The sequence below is a fragment of the Onychostoma macrolepis genome, chromosome 07 (genome assembly GCF_012432095.1).
Source record: "Onychostoma macrolepis isolate SWU-2019 chromosome 07, ASM1243209v1, whole genome shotgun sequence".
NCBI classification, from domain to species: Eukaryota; Metazoa; Chordata; class Actinopteri; order Cypriniformes; family Cyprinidae; genus Onychostoma; species Onychostoma macrolepis.
In genome coordinates, this window is record NC_081161.1 from 34,539,040 (window position 1) to 34,559,558 (window position 20,519).

Consider the following 20,519-nt stretch of genomic DNA (forward strand, 5'->3'; position numbering starts at 1 on the left):
AGTGCAGCTTAATTAGGTTACCAATCAAACCCTATGACACAATGAATCGCCTTCATAGTGGACAAATCTGTTTGAAAGTCTGTCTAATATGATTAAGGCTTCTATTAGAGCTATAAAATGTGTCTGAAGCAACAAGGAAGAAACTAAATAGATCACAGCTTGTTACTATCTCTACATCCAGAAGCTCTTTCTTGTACTAAGATAAATTGACCGCCATTTAAATGAAGCTGTGTGGGTTTTCACTTACAGAGAGATTCACTCCCAAATTTTCAATGTGCTGAAGAGATTCCATGGTCTTCTTCACCAACACTGTTGACGAACAAAATATTCACAATATTTAAATGGCCAGTGCTTTTGTCTCTGAACTAACTGATCTAATTTAACCCCATACTTTCTCATAAAAGGTTTTGGGTAAAATTTTAGTTATGCTGTATTGACAGCATTTAATGTCAGTTACTATCAGTGTCATTATCTTCATTACTAACTGAAAAACAAAACAAAAAAAACAATAAAATTAGCTAAAAAATGTCTAAAATTTAAACAAAAATATAATTTGAAATAGAAATCTAAAAGCTAATTCAAAATATTAATAAAAACTTTTAACAGTATATAAATAATCCTAAAATAAGACCACAGAAAAAAGAGAGATTATTCACTCAGAACTAGCTGAAATGAACTTGTATTTCACCCAAATGATTTCTTTCATGTTCATATAACAGGACGCGTGTGGTCTCCCTCACCAGCAAACTGCTTCAATTGTGAGAACTCCACTTCAAACAGCAGCTCATCATGGATTTGAGCCACCAGCCTAAAAAGATAAAGAACAGAACTATCAATCTTAACATGGAGCTATAATAACCAGACCGTGACCACCAACCCATGATGTGTTTAGTTTCTGGAGTGTGACAGCAATATTACATTAGATGTGTCAAATATTCTTATTGCTCTACATTGGTCTGGAAGCCATCTATTGCAGACACATCTGCTAATGCTCGCTGAACAGAATAGAAAGAAACTTGGAGGGAGGGGCCAGGAGAAAGAACGAAGAAGGAGGGATGGAGAGATGCTAACAAAGATAAATGACTGTAATATATAGAGCTACACTGCAAGTTGAGTGATTCACACAGATGGGCTGAGGGAGAAAAAGAGAATGAGAAAATCAGAGATGTGTAGAAAAAGAATGATAGGAAAGGCATCCTTGGATAAGAAAGATTGTATTAGCATATGTAAAAATTAGTGCTGTCAATCGATTAAATTTTTTATCGCGTTAAGCACAGTCATGGACTGTGATTAATCATGATTAATCGCAAATTTAAAATACTGGGATTTACCTGTAAATGTGTTGAAAAAGAAATGCATGACAAACTAGTTTAAGGAAACAGAACCTTTCACACTTCCTCCAGGTACGAGACATAATCCTTATTATTCTTTTATTTTTATTCAGCCATAAATCAGCCTTCAAACTGACGATAAAACGTTTACCAAGCCACATCGCTTCAATCCCAGTATACATTTACCCAACTATTATCAAAATTATTTCTAAATAAATACAACAAAACATTTCTTGCCGACCTTACATGAAGTATTATGACAAAATGCATTATGAAGAAGAATTGGACCTGTTCTGCTGCTGCATTAGAGCTAACATTAGCATCATGCTTCATAAGACAATTTATGAGATTAATAGTACACTTTTACTCAGAACTCACTTCAAACCACCATCGAGTGTTTGTAATAACTTCCTTTTACGATCACATGTGGAATTTGGTCGTTTACTGTTGTTAAAATATGCTATTTATAGCCTTTTATATAGCTGCACAAATTAGCATTTCAGACGTACACATTCTCAAGAAAATCACATACAAACCATATCTATCGTAATTGTGTGTTTATTATTTTATATAATCTATAGTGGCTGTTGTCATGTTTATTTCTGCTGTGTAAAAGCCTTAACATGTGCTCTGCTGAAACTCACGTTGTTTGTGATGTTACCGCCTCTCCGTTCTTAAGATGCCAGGGATACATTCCAAGTATAATACACATTAGTAAAAGGATCTATTTTTATTTTTATTTGTCTATATACACTTTGGGCGGCCGCGGTACATTATAAAAGTAGCCCAAAAAAACGCAACACGCCACGGCTCTGTAATTTTTCCTGCGACTGTATTTTCAAACTAAACCACTTGTGCCGCTACCGTTACCCTGGCAACACAGGTGCTGTCCCCTCATCACACAATGACTGCGTTTACATGCGCACGAATATTGCGATTATTTCCAATAATCAGAGTAAGGACTTAATCGCATTTTGATGTTTACATGTCAAGAGCAAAGCTCTTACTCCCGTTTACATGCAATTTCTATTATTCTTATTATTCGCTAAGAATTGTGGTTAATTTTTTTACTGCCATTATTCACATACCCCACTGGACAGCACAAATGATGGACTCAGAAAGAGCAGTGTTGGTCGCTGTTTTAATTTATTTACGTCTAATGCATAATGATTTTGTATGGCTGTATTCCACGCTTTTTCGGCTCCATAGAAATGTGATATAATTTTTTTTGCCTATACGCTGCCGTCGCGTTCTGCTCGCCGTTTCTGGATGAGGGTAAGGAACAGAGACTGCTGGCAGCTTGTTGTGTTTTCCTCAGAATGCGATGCTTTCTTCCCCGCGATCGTTTGTAATCTCCGTATTATTACAGGTGCGTGTCACGTTATTCATGTCGCAAGCGCATGCGCACTTTGGTCAGAGCGGCAATACTGCGATTAAGGTGTTTACATGCCTGTGTATTTCGATTAAAATCGGCGTACGCCACCTATGTTAATACGATTATGCTTGCTGCGATTATGAGCTTAATCGTATTATTTAGATCGAAGTATTGCGTTTACATGAGGTAAAGATTAATCGCAATATCGCCAAAATCTCATTATAATCGCATTAAGAGGGTCCATGTAAACGCACTTAATGATAGATAACCTTCCGCGCTGCCATGACGGGAAGAAATTGGGGTCAAACCTTATCAAACGATTAATCTGCGTTAAAAAAAAAAATATTAACGCGTTAAAAATGTTTGATTAATCGCATACGTTAACGCTGACACCCCTAGTAAAAATTTATATAAACCTAGATTAATAAATGCTGCGAAAACAATTTTCTTTGTTAGTGAATGATGCAATAGAATGCATTAGAGGGATGGTTCACTAAAATAAATAAATTAATTAATATTCTGCTTTCATTTAGTTGACATCATTTTGTTCTAAACCTGTATGACTTTCTTTCTTCTGTGGAACATGAAAGAAGATATTTTAAGAAAAGTCTTGATGTTTTTACATCCATACATTTAACTGAATGAAACTTACTGTAAAATGTTACTGTATTTCCCATATTCAAAATGTATTATTCCGGTACACTTGGGATTATAAGAGAGGGAGGGAGTGGATGAACGGATGGATGTACCTGGTAGTGTAAGAGGCAGAAGCCACTTGAGAGCAGATTTTGATCATTGCCATTTTGGCTAGGTCTGCAGCTGAGCCTGATGGGACACACACAGTCATTGTGACCATCAAAGATGTGGCAAATGTTACAAACACAAGTAGAAACGCACACAATACCCTCACCCTGTAGTACAAAGTTGACGGCCTGTCTCTCTGCTTGGTTTCGAAGGCTCCAGTCAGCGGAGTGAATATGAGGGAGGGAACGGCGCCTTCCCATTATGGACTTGACAAAACCTAAGGCATCAATAAGAAAGAACACACACAGCAACTTATACACTCATTCAGCCTTATTATACTCAGTCACTCATTCACACACAGACTCTTTACGAATCACTCATGCCAGTGCATTCCGGGGTAAGTCAGACAATAGGTCAAGCTTTACGCATAAACCCCTGTTGGAAAAGCGTGAGGTCAGCCAGTGGACTCATTCGGAAAATCTTTTTCCCAGAAGCACAGAGACGCCAGGGGCACAAAGTTATGGGGCACAAAGAGAGAACACTGCATGCATACGTGTAACAGTGTTCAGGAATGTGTGTGGCTTAGTGTGGGCATGTCGTATGAACAGATAACACTGATGATGCGTCACTGGAATGTGCTATTGTGTCCCTCTGCTATTGCAGATAATGAGAATGGGTGTTGCATCTGTGTTTTTGTTTGTTTGTGTGCATTTGTTTTGGGCGTATCCTTTTAGAAGTGTATGACAGTAACGGTGCCAGGGCACGTTATTTTCAAAGTTTGTGTACTTAACATACAGTGGCTTCAAATCTTTGGAAACATAAATAGTCCACCGATAACAACAACAACAAATCTGTCATAATTTGGAACAATCTTAATGATAAAATCATTTTCATTATTGGGTGAACAATCCCTTTAAGACACTTTGAAAAAGTATTTTTAGGGGAAAACAAATTTCATTTTGTTAAAGGATAAAACCAGGTGACATCTGCAAATAAATTTCCTTTAAACAAACTTCACTTCTCTGAATCATACTTGTGACCCTGGATCACAAAACCAGTCATAAGTAGCACGGTATATTTGTAGCAATAGCCAACAATACATCGTATGGGTCAAAATGATACATTTTTCTTTTATGCCAAAAAATCATTAGGATATTAAGATCATGTTCAATGAAGATCTTTTGTAAATTTCCTACCATAAATAGCAAAACGTAATTTTTGATTAGTAATATCCATTGCTAAGAACTTAATTTGGACAACTTTAGAGGTGACTGTTTTCAGTATCCTCAGATTCCAGATTTTCAAATAGTTGTATCTCAGCCAATTATTGTCCTATCCATACATCAATGGAAAGCTTATTTTTTTCAGCTTTTAGATGATGTATAAATCTCAATTTCAAAAACTGACCCTTATGACTGGTGTTCACATAGGTGTCCTAGCAGAATAGCCACAGGTGTAGGCCAGATAAACTATCATGCTTCTTGACAAGCAGAAAATGTGCTTGAAAACCTGTTTTTGCAAAATCTATTTTGCTTTCCATTACCAAAAAATCAAATCAAATTACATTTATTTTCAATGACATTTTTGTGTGGCTTAAAGAGATTCACCTCTTCCATTATCATGCTGAACACAAATGAAGATATTTTGAAGAATTTTGATATTGGTAACCAAACCATTTTGGTAAAACATTCCATTGTGTGGATTATAAATGAGACATTTCTCAAAATATCTTCTTTCATGCTCCACAGAGGAAGGTCATTCATTCATATAGGTTTAGAACAGTATTAAGGGTGACAATGTCAATAATGACTATTTTTGGGTGTAATATCCATTTAGGTGTCCAAATACGTTTTGAGCCACGGTCCTCCATCACAGCATGCATCATTACAGAATATGTTATTCTCCTTTTCACCTCTGAGAAAGGTCCTGCATCTCTCTAAATCAAAAGCAGCTCAAGGAGTTTCCGTGAGCAGAAGATTAGACACAATCACACTCCTACTGGAACTCCCTGTTCTAGAAAGCTCAGACTTTACAGCCCTTCTGTTTCATTTTCTTGAATATTTTTCCTCCCTCTCAGAACCTGATAAATTTTCCAGCTAAAATAATAGCAGGTGTTTTGTTGCTGTGTGTCAGTGCCTCCAGTATTGATTGTGTAATGAGCGCACTGGAAGGAACTTTCAGTCATGGAACTTCAGTTTCATTCCGTTTCTGCTGGCTTGACGAGTAACTCTCTCAACACTGAAAGTTTAAGCGTACCTTACAATGTGATCGGATACATTTTCTAACCTATTTGTCAATCTTCAGTATACTATAAATGACAAAATCAGCCGTCAGGACAGGAACACTGACACTTTTTCTTTCCTTATTCTGACTGATTTACTGATTTACTGCAACACAGTGAACTCTATGAAATGTTTGATAGCATAGGTACAGTCAAAGTCTGTAATCTTCCATTGGTAAGAGGGAGTGCTTTCTCTGCTAGTTCCGATAATTTTTGTAGCTTTTTCAAATTTCAGCTAATAAGGATATTTCTTTCAAGGACAAGATGTGAAAGCAATCATTTTCCACTCCATTGGCTGTAAAAAGACACCCACTGTTTTTAACTACTAACCAGTTCAGATGAAGTTAATACAAAGACATAAAAGCAGTGATCCAATACTTTTACTGAAGCAAAATAACTTGGCATATTAATCTTAATCTTAATGCCAGACAATCAATATATATACATACAATGACGCTCAAAAGTTTGGGATCAGTAAGATTTTTAATGTTTTTTTTAGGGAGTCTCTTCTGCTCATTAAGGTTGTATTTATTCGATCACAAATACAGAAAAAACAGTAATATTGTGAAATCTTATTGCAATTTCTAATATTGGTTTCCTATTTTAATCATATGGTCCTTCAGAAATCATTCTAATATGTTGATTTATTATGATTTTAAAACTGTTGTGCTGCTTCATATTGTTTTTTTGGACCCTGTGATACTTTTTTCTAGAGGTTGACCGATTCATCGGTTTTGCCGATTAATCTGCACCGATAGTTGATTGCCGCAACTATCGATTATCGGCAAAAATCCATGCCGATAGTTTTCCGGTTTTCAACCGTTGCTGGAGTGGCTGAGAAGGGTCCGCTGGCATTATACAGTACGAGAGCGGCCTCTAGAGGCGGAAATCACTGACAGCGCGTTTATTTTGACACGTGACACTGCGCGCTGCACAGAGCGGGAAACTCCAGACGCGCATTTAAATACAGCCGACAGGAAATCCTGCCGCGGAACAGAGCGCCATTCACATAGTTCTCTATTAAATTACATTATATTTGTCCCAAATCATTGTGAATGTACATAATGACTTCACCCTAGGCTATAAATTATGTATTGTGCATTTTTCAGCAAAACGTTTGTCTTTCTGTGGCACTAATAAAGTCTGTATGCTTCCTATAGAGAGCTGTAATAGATCGCGCTTGCTCTGTTTTTTTAAACACCGAACTTCAAACTCATTTATGCCACATTGTTCATTCTTGAAGCAAACTTATGTACGTTTGGTGATTAAATAAATAGTTTTAGACCGCCACTTGATTTGAACGCAAAGCGTCTGGTGTGTGTGTGTGTGTGTGATGCCTCTAAGTTCTCCGAGACGCAGCGCTGCGCTTTTGCCCGGTGTGTGACTAACTTTTTTTTTTGTTTTTGGATTAGATAATCATCAAGTGTTAAAATAGAAGCAAATAAAGTGTGTTAGTACACATACAATATCCATATGTATGTAATTTTAATGCTATGGCCTTGTGTAGATATTTAAAAATGGCCATCTTTAAGCATGATTGTTGAAATTAAATGGTAACACTTAACAATAGGAGTCCATTCGTAGCATTAATGGAAACTGTAGAAGTATCGTTCCTTGTTAGAATGTGTTCATTTCAACATTCACTATTAGCTACTAATAGGCAAAATTTTTAAATTTTAGAGTTTCTTCTTTTAACATTAGCAAACTATGAAATAACTTTAATGATCAATATAGTGAATAATATTAATATTTTTATTCATTTACAAAGTATGGTTCAGTACTGTTTTTAGTGCTTTAAAAAAAAAAAAAAAAAATAGTAAAGCACTAGCTTTCTTTCAGTATCCATTTTGAAAACTATCGGTTGATTAATCGGTATCGGCCAGTGGGGTCCAACCTAGCTATCGGTATCGGTAAAATCCACTATCGGTCGACCTCTACTTTTTTCTTTGATTCTTTGATGAATACAAAGTTAAAAAGAACAGCATTTGTTCAAAATAGAAATCTTTTTTTTTTTTTTTTTAAGTCTTTACTATGACATTTATTCATTTAACACATCCCTCCTGAATAAAAGTATTAATTTCTTTAAAAAAATAAAGAAAGAAAAAATGACTGACCCCAAACTTTTGAATAGCATTGTGTATTGTAACACAAAATTTCATTTTTAAATAAATGCTACAATATGGAGCAGCACAACAGTTTCAACACTCATATTAGCATATTAGAATGATTTCTGAAGGACCACGTGACACTGAAAACTGGAGTAGTAATGCTGAAAATACAGTGCTGCATCACAGAAATAAATTTGATTTTAAAGTACATTAAAATAGGAAACCAATATTAGAAATTGCAATAAGATTTCACAATATTACTGGTTTTTTTTCTGTATTTTTGATCGAATAAATACAGCCTTGATGAACAGAAGAGACTCCCTTAAAAAATTTATGGATGATATGATTATTTTTGGCGGTTTTTGCCTTTATTAGGACAGGACAGTATTTTAGATAGGAAGCGAAGAGAGAGAGAGAGAGAGAGAGGGAGGATGGGATCGGGAAAGGTCTGCGAGCCAGGACTCGAGGTCGGGACACCTGAAGCACAACAACATTACTGTATATGTCGACGTGCTGCCCACAAGGCTATTGGCTTTATGGCTGTTAATCATTCATACTTAACTAATATTTTATATCACCTTTTATTTCGCCATACATTGTATTAATATTTCTCATGCCAATACAGCACACCAAACAAAATTTATACTTCATAATAATAGTAAAACGGCCAGTAAACTGTGCATTTGATATTTTAAAGCAACACGGAGATGAAACTAGATGGAATATAATGGCATCAGAAAATGTAACTATTTGAGTCACAGCAGGAAAAGTGAAAGAATGAGTGTGTGTGACTTAAGTTCACACCATGGTGTAAAACCATGATGTGTGTAATATCAGTGAAAGTGTGGCCTAACGGCAGCTCTATATTATACACAGTGAACTGTGAAGTGAGTGAGTTTTGTGAAAGTGTGTCTGCTTAGTTTTTTCAGCTCTACTCTGTGCTTATCACACACACACACACACACACACACCGTGTTTGTGGCAGTGCTGGATGGTGTGCTGGATGAAGGATGGCACCTCTCTGTACGTCTGTAGGAAAGTGTCCTGAAAACGACTGGCCTCCTCTGCACTCACACCCAGAATACTAGACAAGCGCTCTCTTCCTGTGTGTCCGGGTGACGAGAAAGAGGGAGAGAGAGCAAGTCAGTGGACGAAAGCAAGAGAGAACAGAAATATTCCATGCTTAAAACAGTTCAAGGTGAGACAAAAAAGACAAAATGAGGTGAGATGAGGCACACGATGATTTTGAGAAATAGGCTAAACTGAGCACCCCATTCTCCCAATGTTGCTATGACGACAACTACCATGACAACAAATGTGATGAAATAAAAACAAGATATTATGGGAGACTGCTTACTTTTCACCTCTACTGATATTGCTAATGTAAAATATCATACACAATAGTGTCAACTGTTTGGTTAACAACATTCTTCCAAATATCTTCTTTTGTGTTCAACAGAAGAATTAAATTCATACCCGATTGAAATGATTGGTTGTGTAAATTATTAAAGAAATTTTTGAATGAAGGATCATGTGACACTGAAGACTGAAGTAATGGCTGTTGAAAATTCTGCCTTGCCTTCATAGGAATAAATTACATTTAGAAATATATTAAATAGAAAACAGTTACTTTAAAATGTAATATTTCACAACATTACTGTTTTACTATTAAGTCTGAAGTGTTGTTGTTTATTTTTTACCATTTTTTAATCATCCACCAAGCAAAAATGACAACTCTGATGATGTATAAAATTAATAGCAAACCTCGCCTTATTGAGCCACACAATTTGAGGTCTCATCATGTCCATAACACAAATAAGCTGCGTGCAAGAATTTATACTTGGGTCTAATGGTTTGTTCAGATCCCTAACCCTAATTATAGTGTAAGCAACACTAATGAATACCTAGGAAATACTGTAGCATCAGATGTAGTGTAGCTACTAACAACTTGCATTAGAAAGTGTGCAATACTCCACCCAAAGAATTTCTCATCAGTCCAACTACAGTGTAACAACTAGTCACATGACATAACCAATGCTACTTACTTTAGTTTACGCACAGTGACCTGATGAAAAAAAGCAGAGTTCATATACCAGCAAGACTCGGGCTCCTTTTTATCTGACCTTCTGTCTGTCTGTAATTGAGATTACTTCCAGACAGAGAGAGATGACTATATGAAGCATGCGAGCAGGGAGATGAAGGCAGCAGCAGGCACATAGAAGTGATAAAGTGCGTCGCTGAGCATTCTCACTGGTTGAGATAATTTGCTCTCTAGTGCCCCTCCTTTTGCCTAATTACTCCAACCTCTACATCTCTAAACCATCCTTCTCCCTTGGATACTCAATAGTTAGTCTCTCATATTCTGACCCACTTGTGTGTGTCTACCCCTCCCCCTCGCCCGTGTGTGTGTGTGTTTTGATTGTCTTCTATGCTACAACTCCTTTTAGTATTTGGTAACCATGGCAATCCTTCGCTTTCTAAAAGATTATCAACATATGCTGACACTGTAGCGCTCTCACCCCCTCTTTCTCTCACTCACTTTCTACCAGTACTCAGTCACTCATTATTCCCTTCCTCACGCGGTCTCTCTCTTTCTCGGCTTTCCTGAGATGACATTATGGTCGAAATAAAAATGTTTCGTTCTGGTGCAACAAGCCGTATGCCTTTGTAAGAGCGCAATAAATGTCCTTTTCTTTATTCAGCAACTTCAGCGCACACAAACACATTTTGGTGAGCCACTTGTGAGATGCTGGACTGAAAAATATAAATGAGAGAAAAAAAACGACAGAGATACATTCAAGCTGACCCAGTTAAAGTAAAGTAGAACAGTGACACCCTCCTTCAGTCCCTCCACACACACATAATAAGATTCTTCTCTAGTAAGGTTGTAGTCATGGAGGCCACATTCTGGGAGATCTCTGTTAGCAACCACTATGAACAATAAGGCTCTCTGCACTTGACTTATAGAGCAAAGCCATCCAGTCTGGGCCATAACTTTTCTTTTTATTTCTTCCTATTTGTACCAATGTCTATTTCTTTCATTCGCTCTCCAAAAAAAAAAATCCATTTACATATCTCTGCTTTGCCTATGCCACAACCATCCCTACAGATATGAATATGGATAGTTTATTTACATTTTTTAAACAATCAATTGTGTTTTCAAATATATTTTGCCTGTTTTTTCCCCCTCTCATTTAAAATTCACAGTTTCCAAATTCAAAATGTCCCCAGTTTTGTTAAGGGTACCGTAGTATTCCAGCTTGTGGTCAGATTTTTTTTTAAAGAAAGGAATACTTTTATTCAGCACTGACTTTGCCACTACTGATTTTAATAAATGTAACAACATCTACAACATAATACTTTCATTCAGCAAGAATGCATTGATTAAAAATAAGAGTAAGTAGCCATTTATAATGTTACAAAAGGTTTCTATTTCATATAAACACTGTTTTATTTAACTTTATATTCCTTAAAAAATCCAGAAGAAAAATGTATCACAGTTCCACAAAAATATTAAGCAGCACAACCGTTTTGAATGATAGTATAGTTCATTCAAAAATGACATTTCTGTCACCCATTCACCCTCATATTGTTTGAAAGTTATATTTTTTCCCTGTCAGCTGCTGTTGCATTCACATCTTATGTGCCTAAAGAAGTGTTGCAAGTAATGGCCTTTCGACTGTAGACATTCCTGTGTCCCATCACCCTGTCAGCGCTGTCAGGATCTCATTTTCTTGCTGCTCCACAGTAATTAGTAACATGGTATTTACGGTTCAGGGGAGCGCCCATGAGCAAAGATGCCAGCATGCAGGACTTTGTGGTACTGCATGCAATACGCACTGAAGAGAAGCTGTATGGTTTAAGTTAGCAAAACAGCACCTTTAAATGCATGGTCAAATTCATGATAAATAATGCCATGTTCTGAACTTCCTGTAGAGTGAAGTGATGGTGTGCATGTATTATGAGTAACATAGTTCTCACCAGCTCCATAAACCACAGAGTAGACTATACGCTTGGCATGCTCTCTGTCCTCCAGACTTATTCTGTCCTCACTCACACCCTTCCTAAAGACAAAGACAGAGACATTTATGTAATAAAAGTGCTAGCAGTGCTGGTATGCTGGAGGCATCAGTGTTTATAAAGTGACAGGGAATCAGAGGCTGCCCAGCAGATGTCTTACTGCATTAGAGCAGCGGCCAGTGTTGGGTCAGCACTCACACTTTATTATATCAAAATCTCAGCTCTTTTGGGTGATCAACACACACACACACACACATACATAAAAGAGGGAATATGCTAACAGCAATGCTGTGACGATCTGGGGTCATCAGAAAGTGAGGCACATATCTATCCTCACACACAAACTGGGCTCATGTCTGCAATCAGGTCACACTTTGTCTTGACAGGCCTGTCACCGTGCGCTACGGTAACTGTGGAGATGTGAGCATCAGACTGACTGTCTCTCATCTCTCTCGATCATTTCTCTGTCTTGCTCTCTGTCTGGTTGACTGCACACAGCCTCAGGGTGAAACACACAGACTGGTACTGCAGGACACTTTGCCCTCTTGTCAGCCTGTTTATTACCTTTTGCTTGTGTGACAAATAGAACATCTAGCATTCTTTAAACTCTTTTTGGTCAACTCTCTGTGACTTCTTAACCCGTTACCCAAAGTTTGAACATTACACTTTGTTGGCTTGTTTTGAAATACCGCACATATGAAGCCTCTACTAACTACTAGAGACATCACAAAAATAAACACTTTAATTGTTTGGCATCCACACTATATACATACATATGTATATGCTCATGATGCCTCTGCTGCCATAGCAAAACAAGCGTTTAAAGTAACTGTTTCCTGGGCACAACATACTGTCCCTTTCTCATGACCAGATCAGAACAGGTGCACACAATCATTCCAATGGTTGGTGAGATTTTTGAATTAAGTGTCTTATGCTCACCGAGGCTGCAAAAATTCAGTAACATTGTGAAATATTATTACAATTTAAAATAACAGTTTTCTATTTTAAAATGCTATTTATTCCTGTGATGGCATAGCTAAATTTTTAGCACCCATTATTCCTAGTCTTCAGTGTCACATGACAAATACATACAGAAATAAATTTTTTGTAACATTATATATGTATTTACTGTCACTTTTGATCAATGTAACGCATCCATGATGAATAAATGCATTCATTCTTTAAAAAAAACAAAAAAACATACTGACCCCAAACTTGTCTCACGCTGAAAACATGCATGCTTAAAAAAAAGTGTTCTGTATGTGCATTATATACACTAATATATGGGAATGTGTACCCACCACTGGGCTGCCAGCATGGTGAAGGCGTCTGCTTCAGTGTTCTGAAAGATTCTCAGCAGCTGTGGGTCAGCCGACAGGTGAGCCAAGAGACGCAGCTCCACCTGACAGAAATCTGAACACACACACACACACAGATTCAGATGTCATAATAACTTCTTCCAAATTTAATCTTCAACCACAACTTTTCATAACTCCCCTTGCTAATAAAAAGATAAAAGGGGAAGAAGATGACAGTGAGTGGTGTGTGTGTGCTGGCATCTCTCCCATCTGTGTCAGCAGGAACAGTAATGCACCCAGCAGCTTTTCTGTCAGATAAAAGCGAATGTGTGAGAGGATATGTTCACATTGCAATACAGACTGTATGTGTGTGAGAAGTGTGAGAAAGAGAGAGAGTGTACACTGCGGTGACTGTCAGAGCGCTGACTCACCCTCACACACACCAACATTGGCACTCAACATCGTCCTGTATGTAGACTTAGATAAATTGTATGCATAAATGTTGTATATAAACTGGCATATCAAGCAATTTCAGTATTCTGAACTTTATTTGATAAGGTAAACAGGGAGAGAGAGGTCCTGAGAAGAGAAAAAGTTATGTGGTTGTTACTGCCCTTTTATTGATGTGTTGGTGTGTGTGTGTGTAGTGTACAAGACTAGTTTCAGGGAAGGAGGGAGAGGAAATGGCTTATTTTTGGCAGAAGCAGCAGCTCAAGTGTAAGTTAATCTGATCTAAATTGTCCAGCATCAGCTGAGGGTTTGAACGGACAATGAAGATGGCAATAGAGCTCTTCAAGTTTAGATGTATTTCATTTTTAAAACAATGTTTTTTTCACCTAAACCAGTTGAATAAGACCATATTAATAATTTAACATTTTAAATGTCAAAATGTATTCTCTAAATGAGAAACACAAAAGCAGCAATTTAAATTAAGATTAATCTAATATGTCTAAAGTACAGACCCATATCACCATAGCTGAATTCCTTTTACAGCTTCTTAAGGCAGTTTGTCTCATTAAGTCTATTCCTGGACTAGTTTCCCGTTTTTCTAGCAGCTTGTTAAATGTCAATGACCTTGTGTCGTGATAACTTTTTATCTCCGTTCTCAGAAAAATTACAATGAAGGTTGCAGATAAACATGTGTATGTAACGCATGAAGTCATACAAAACAGCTAAAGGAACAGACTGTCTGAGTACTGAGCAAATATGGACTTACAATTACTTTTTGGTTTTGTGCATTCCTAAATAAAACCTCACTTCTCAACCAAGGAACAAACTAGATTTTTACTTTTTCAGAAGAAAATGTGAGTGGAGCATGCCTGCACAAAACTCTCGCAATGTTAATGTGTTAATCAATCAATAAATGTTAAGAATCCTACTGACCACTGCTCAGCAAAATTTTGTGAATGAAATCAAGCTATTTCAATACAGGAATCCACATGATCAGGAATTTCAAGTGAAGGCAAAAAACTTCAGATTTCACTCATGTTCAGGTTGATTGTGTGAATTTCACTACAAGAACCAAATGGAAAGCTGCTTCATATATTGCTATGATACTGACAATTAACCTTTTTTTGCTCACAAAATGAATCCAAAATTTTGCTAATGCGACTCTAGAGTTTGATATTCTGGTTCCTAGAGGCTTGCTCTTGTTTTTATACATTTTATATTTAAATCGATTGGAAAATGAATAGCACACTGTTCAATCAGTGGTTCAAGATGAGTTATTATGCACTAAGGTTTAATCTTAAATATTAGCAAAATCCAATCACGCACCAATAGTCATAGCTTTCTTATGACCCTTTAGTGCCAGATTTTTGTCTATGGTTCAAAACTAGATATCTGGGCTTATAAGAACAAGTTTCCTTTACTCAGAGCTTGCTAAATTAAGATCTGACAGAGAACATATTGAAGAGAGTGGCTCTATTAATATGTGTCTGGTCTTAGTGCAAAAATAGTCCCACATTGATTTAAAAATGAAAAGATGGTCTAAACATAGGCATACAAAATCAATACCTTCATAAGCAAAGTGCTCAGATACCAGACAGATGCGCTTCCCTGTTCACATAGATGCAAGCTCAATGTATGATTGATATGACCTGACATGTAATTGATCTGAACTAAACAAATTACAAACTGTTATTTTAGTATTATTCATATACTATTATATTATTCATATACTACTATACTACTACAATAAATAATATAATAGTATATGAATAATACTAAAATTACAAACTGTTATTTTAGTATTATTCATATACTATTATATTATTTATTGTTATTTTGATTGTTATTGAATTAGCTTGTATTTTCATTATTATTAAAAATGTTAGTTTAAATTTTTAATATTTTGTTACATTCATTTGGGCCTTTTAGTATTATTTTATTTCAGTTTTAGTAATTTTAGCACTTATATCATTTCAGTCAGTTGCCAAGGCAATATTTTGTTAAAGTTTTTCATCTAATATTCATATTTCATTTTATTTCAGCTTTACTTAATAACAATGCAGCCAGCAAATACATTAATTTATAAAGATGAGTCTAAGCTACTTGTTTTCATATTGCACAGGCTTAAAAGTAAAAATCTTGATTATCACAGATAGTTAATTTGTGGTTCTCGTATGAAATTCATCCTGTTTCAATTTAATTTCACCCATTTTTCCCATCTCCTCTCTGACTCTACCTTCATAAAAATAAATAAATGAAATATCTAAATACCTTAAACAATATGAAAAAAAAAAAAAAAAAAAAACTCAAAATGCTGTGGCTCTGCAGTTCAGTGTTTGCTTCACCTCTCTCCTCAGGAAGTGAAAAGAGGGCTTCCAGAAAAACCAATTTATTGAAAGGTGGTATTGACTGATGCAGCTATTAAGAAAAAAAAAGGTTGCAAGGCCTTGTGGGAATGATGGTTTAGTTAAAAAGACCCTGATATAAAAGGATAAAGCGAAATATTATGGTTTGACCTGAAGGCTCAGGAGAGATGCAGGGGATAAAATGGGGGGAGTTCAGTCTGTGCTTTAGGCCACCAGACAAGCAGGGTACAAGGGATGACTTTGTCCTCATTCTAGCCTCTCTCTGTTCTCCTTCTGGAAACATCCGGGCACACTGCACAATTGGATGTGACAAGGCCACCACAGGGACAGGAACTCGCACTGCTACTGAACTCCCCCCCACCCACACACACACACACACTAAATATGCACATGTCAGCAAACATATAAAATGAATGAGTACTCCTGAGGCTGAAAAATATCAAAGAGACAAAAACCAATTAAGTGATCTCGCATTACTCCCTTGTGTCACCATCTCTCTCTCTCATACACACAGAGAGATTAGGGGCTTTGTGTATCTTTGCTGTTCAGCCAGCAGATGAGATTGTGGGCCAGAACGGACTGTTTCCAATGTTGTGATTATGCTATTGCCATGGGGTCTGAAGGCTGGCCTCTTCTGCTGCAGGTTACATCGTCCTTGCTGTGACACCGTTATATAACAACGCACTGACACACCTCACACACGCTCAATGCTGTCAGAACAAACAAACACATACCCAGACGAACAGCACACATCAAGTACTTGTCCTAAACACAGCATTAGTGCTGTGCACATCAAAGCACAAACCCCTAAAAACAAAATAACACATCAAATAGAGGTTTGCTTTTCAAAGACACTCACCTGCAGAGAGGAAAGTCCAACCCTCTCGTGGAATGAACATGGCACGTGGGTGGACAGTCACCATATCAGAGATCTTTCCTATACATACATAAACACAAACATCAGTAACATCACAATAAACACATAATCATACTGATTCAGCAGTATTACAATATAGTATTTCTGTTTTAAATCTTGACTGAAACATTATAAAAACAAATTCAGCTCCAAAATCAGACAAAGCAATCAATGTTGTGGTGCCTAAATTCACTTATAGCATTTAAATGTTTTTTTTTTGGTTAAATATCGGCCGAGTTACTGGTGCTGAAAGGGTCCGTATAAAGGACATGAAGAGAGAAACAGACACGATGAAGAAAGGAAGAGATTGAAAGTCAAGGAACATGAGAAAGATGAATGAAGCTCTATGTAATTGCTTTTACACTATATAGGTAAAATGCCTAATTGTAATTGCACCAGTCTGACTGAGAGAAAGAGCAAAGGAGTTTGGGTGAAATATGATGTGTAAAGGGTTATGCAGATTAAAAAAACTCAGTAAAACTTAGTATGTCTATAGATTAAAGCTTGTAGGCCTATTAGTATGTGCAATGAAGCATAAAGCCCTTTCAGAAATAATTCTAAAATGCTGATTTGGTGCTCAAGAAACATTTTTTATTATTATCAGTGTTGAAAACAGTTGTGCTGCTTAATATTTTGAGGAAACCATTATACATATTTTTTTTTCAGAATTCTTGGACGAGTAGTAGTAAGTCCAAAATCGCATTGGTCCCAAACTTTCAATGGGTAGCTTATCGCTTATCTATATTATAAAAACACACGCACACACGTGAGTGTCTGATTACACACATACTTTACCTTTGATGTACTGTTCCTTAGAAATCTGCAGTGGCTGCTTCGGAAGAGCTTGAAAATTCTGCAGGAGGAAATAAGCAGTTATTATTCATTTGAAAGCGTCTGATTCAGTCACCCTGAAAAGCACAGCACAGTGCCTCTCACATCCAATACCACAACACAAAGAGTAGGTTAAATTTAGCCCTGGCTTTGACAAATATGCAGACTTCAGAGCGCTTATAAAATGCCAATTGGGGCCGCTAAAGCACAGTGCAGCGGTGTCTGTCCAATCCAAAAATCTGTTTCTTACTGGGTTTTTTAAATTAATTTCAAACTGTCTCTATGAAGAAATGTTAAATATGCTTTGCCCTCTATCTATCTAGAGAGGGATGAAAGACACTAATAAGATGAAGAAAATAAAGTATTAATCTGGTAAAGTCATGAGAGCTTTGTGAACTATTTGCCTGACAGAGAGTCTGTGGATCTGAAACCGACCCCTGGCCTCTTACTCTTAAAGCAGAGAGCTGTTATGAGTAGTCTGTAGTAAAACCATCAGTACTCCCACTTTTCCTCTGGAGGACAGAACTAGTGTAGACAAGTTTTATCTTTAAAGAACAAATTAAGCTCTCAGGATCTGAAAAGAGCTATTCAGTACTCATAAAATGTGTGTGAGAGAGAAAAAGAGTCTGCAGGTAAAAGGTTTGTGTCTGGTTTTGTCTGAATGAGAAGAGATTGCTGGTTGGAGGGTCAGTTCCTCTCTCCTCCCAGTGCTTCAATACAGCTGTAAATCTGCAAACGATGAGAGGGAAGATATACACCTTCAAGTCCAGTCTCACACACACACACACACACACACACACACACACACACTCCAATCTTTCTCACACTCATACAGACACAAAGTGGTTCCCTCTCAGTTTAACCGTTTAACAGTCATGTGTCTTGAATTGAAAGCAGTTTCATTACTGGAACATTTAAAACACTGCCTGCATAAAACATCTTCAAATATCAGTGCTGATCGATTGATCGTTTTTACATTTAATGTGAAATGTGAAGAGGAACGTAGTGCTATATCAGCGTTCTCACCCTCACATGATTGACCGCCCCATGTCTACATCTCTATTAGAACTGCAGTATCCGTGATACGATCCTGTCCAAAGATCAGCATTGTGCTGCAGTTTTTGGCATGTGTGTATGAAAGATATGAGCTGATCTCAGGTTATTGTGTGCAGTAAATCTGTTGCCTGGGTTTGATAGATGCTGGTAGTCTGGGAGAGAGGAAGAGCTTTTAATAGCAGCTGAGGCTCTCTGCTTCTGTTTGAGTAGCTCTATTGATCTACAGTAATATAATACAGACGAAAAGAGATGTAGAGAGTCTCTGTGAGAGAGCAAGAGAGAGATTATTCCTTTCTTATATATTATTGGTACACAGCTCTCTGGAATCCTTGATTCTGACTGGTCAGTTGCACAGCCAATTGCTTTTGTATAAAGATGTGTAATTGACCAAAATAACCTCTCTTTTCACAAAAGGAAATCATTTTAGATACATTCAATATTTATCTCCATTTGTTTGGTATATGGCCATGTAATAAGACGGATAATCATAGTCAGCCTGTCATTTACGTAACATAAACTATATCTATTATTAGGTTTTATTCATTATTTATCTGAGGCAATTCAGGATAACTACAGTCTGAACAGACACTGAAATGTTGAGAAAAACTGATTGGATACAAACGCTCAAAGATGGGGGAAAAGAGAGAAATGGAGAACAATGATAGCGATGGAGGAAAGCGCAGAAGGAGGAGCACAGTGATATTGATCTGAGGATCAGGCTGGACTCAGCGCTTCACTCTAACTCTAATCCGGCTTAATCTGGACAAGAAAATGCTGCTCACCATGCTTTTCTCACACAAACACACACAAGGGCACATTACCACTCTTACACATACACTGGCACTGAACACACTCTTTGAAAGTCAAGGCTTAAGAGCGATCTGCCTTATATACCTTTCCTCACTGTAAACCTCATTCTTCTTTCCCTTTCTGTCTCTCTGTTCAGTTCTTTCGTTCCTTTACACGCATTCTTCACTCTCATGGCAGGTGATTTTGCAAAGGTTGTGGAATGCAGACTTAAGCACACACCACTGCTCATCCACAGCTCAGCTGATCAATTATTCAATAGAGAGAGAGGGCAAAAAGAAGTGGAGAACAAGAAAAAAGGGGAGTGGGGGAGTTGCAGTTGTCACTTCAAACAGCAAAATCCATCAACGCTCAACAGCAATCCTTAAAGTCTATATGAAATCAAAATTGACAATCCCCTTTTTGTCCATGCACAACATTATTTTTTCATTTCACTTGCTCGCATAATCTTAAATCAAAAACACTGACTCGCCCTCGTAATATCTCTTCTCTGATGACGTGCACTGGCACAAGGGCAGGACAATCATCCCTCCCATCCAGCAACCTAAATGGCAAATGACAACGATGCAACGATCCAATCAAATCCCGCCCTACATTTTCACTTGGTTAAGAAGGCAAAAAAGGTCTACACACTATGAAGATTAAAAAAAAAATTTAATGGGTTTTAATTTGTTAACCCTATACTCTATCAAATTTGATTTGCACATTTCTAAGGCCTCTAAATGATTAACATCATATCAAAAATATGCAGAAACCCCGTAGTACACAATGTACTACATGCCTTCAGTCCTCTAATTAACAGTTATACTTTTTTAGCATTTATTTTTATATCTCCTATTCTTCATTGTGTTGCATTGTATTGTATTACGTTTTCGTCCATATTGCGACTTGCTTTAAGAAGACATATTATTGGCAGATATACAGTGATAGCTGATA

General features: G+C 37.0%; 1 protein-coding gene across 4 annotated transcripts in view; it reads right to left on the reverse strand.

The window, feature by feature from the left end:
- Positions 1-20,519, reverse strand: part of poln (polymerase (DNA directed) nu) — a 37,288-nt gene that overhangs the window by 2,966 nt on the left and 13,803 nt on the right. For all 4 annotated transcript variants that reach the window (XM_058782420.1, XM_058782419.1, XM_058782421.1 and 1 more), the window contains 9 exons: positions 17,685-17,742; positions 16,833-16,910; positions 13,161-13,272; positions 11,821-11,903; positions 8,811-8,942; positions 3,617-3,727; positions 3,456-3,531; positions 741-808; positions 248-309 (listed from right to left, as the gene is read on the reverse strand). In XM_058782420.1, coding sequence (XP_058638403.1) covers positions 248-309; positions 741-808; positions 3,456-3,531; positions 3,617-3,727; positions 8,811-8,942; positions 11,821-11,903; positions 13,161-13,272; positions 16,833-16,910; positions 17,685-17,742 — 780 coding nt within the window. The remainder of the gene's footprint in view (positions 1-247; positions 310-740; positions 809-3,455; positions 3,532-3,616; positions 3,728-8,810; positions 8,943-11,820; positions 11,904-13,160; positions 13,273-16,832; positions 16,911-17,684; positions 17,743-20,519) is intronic.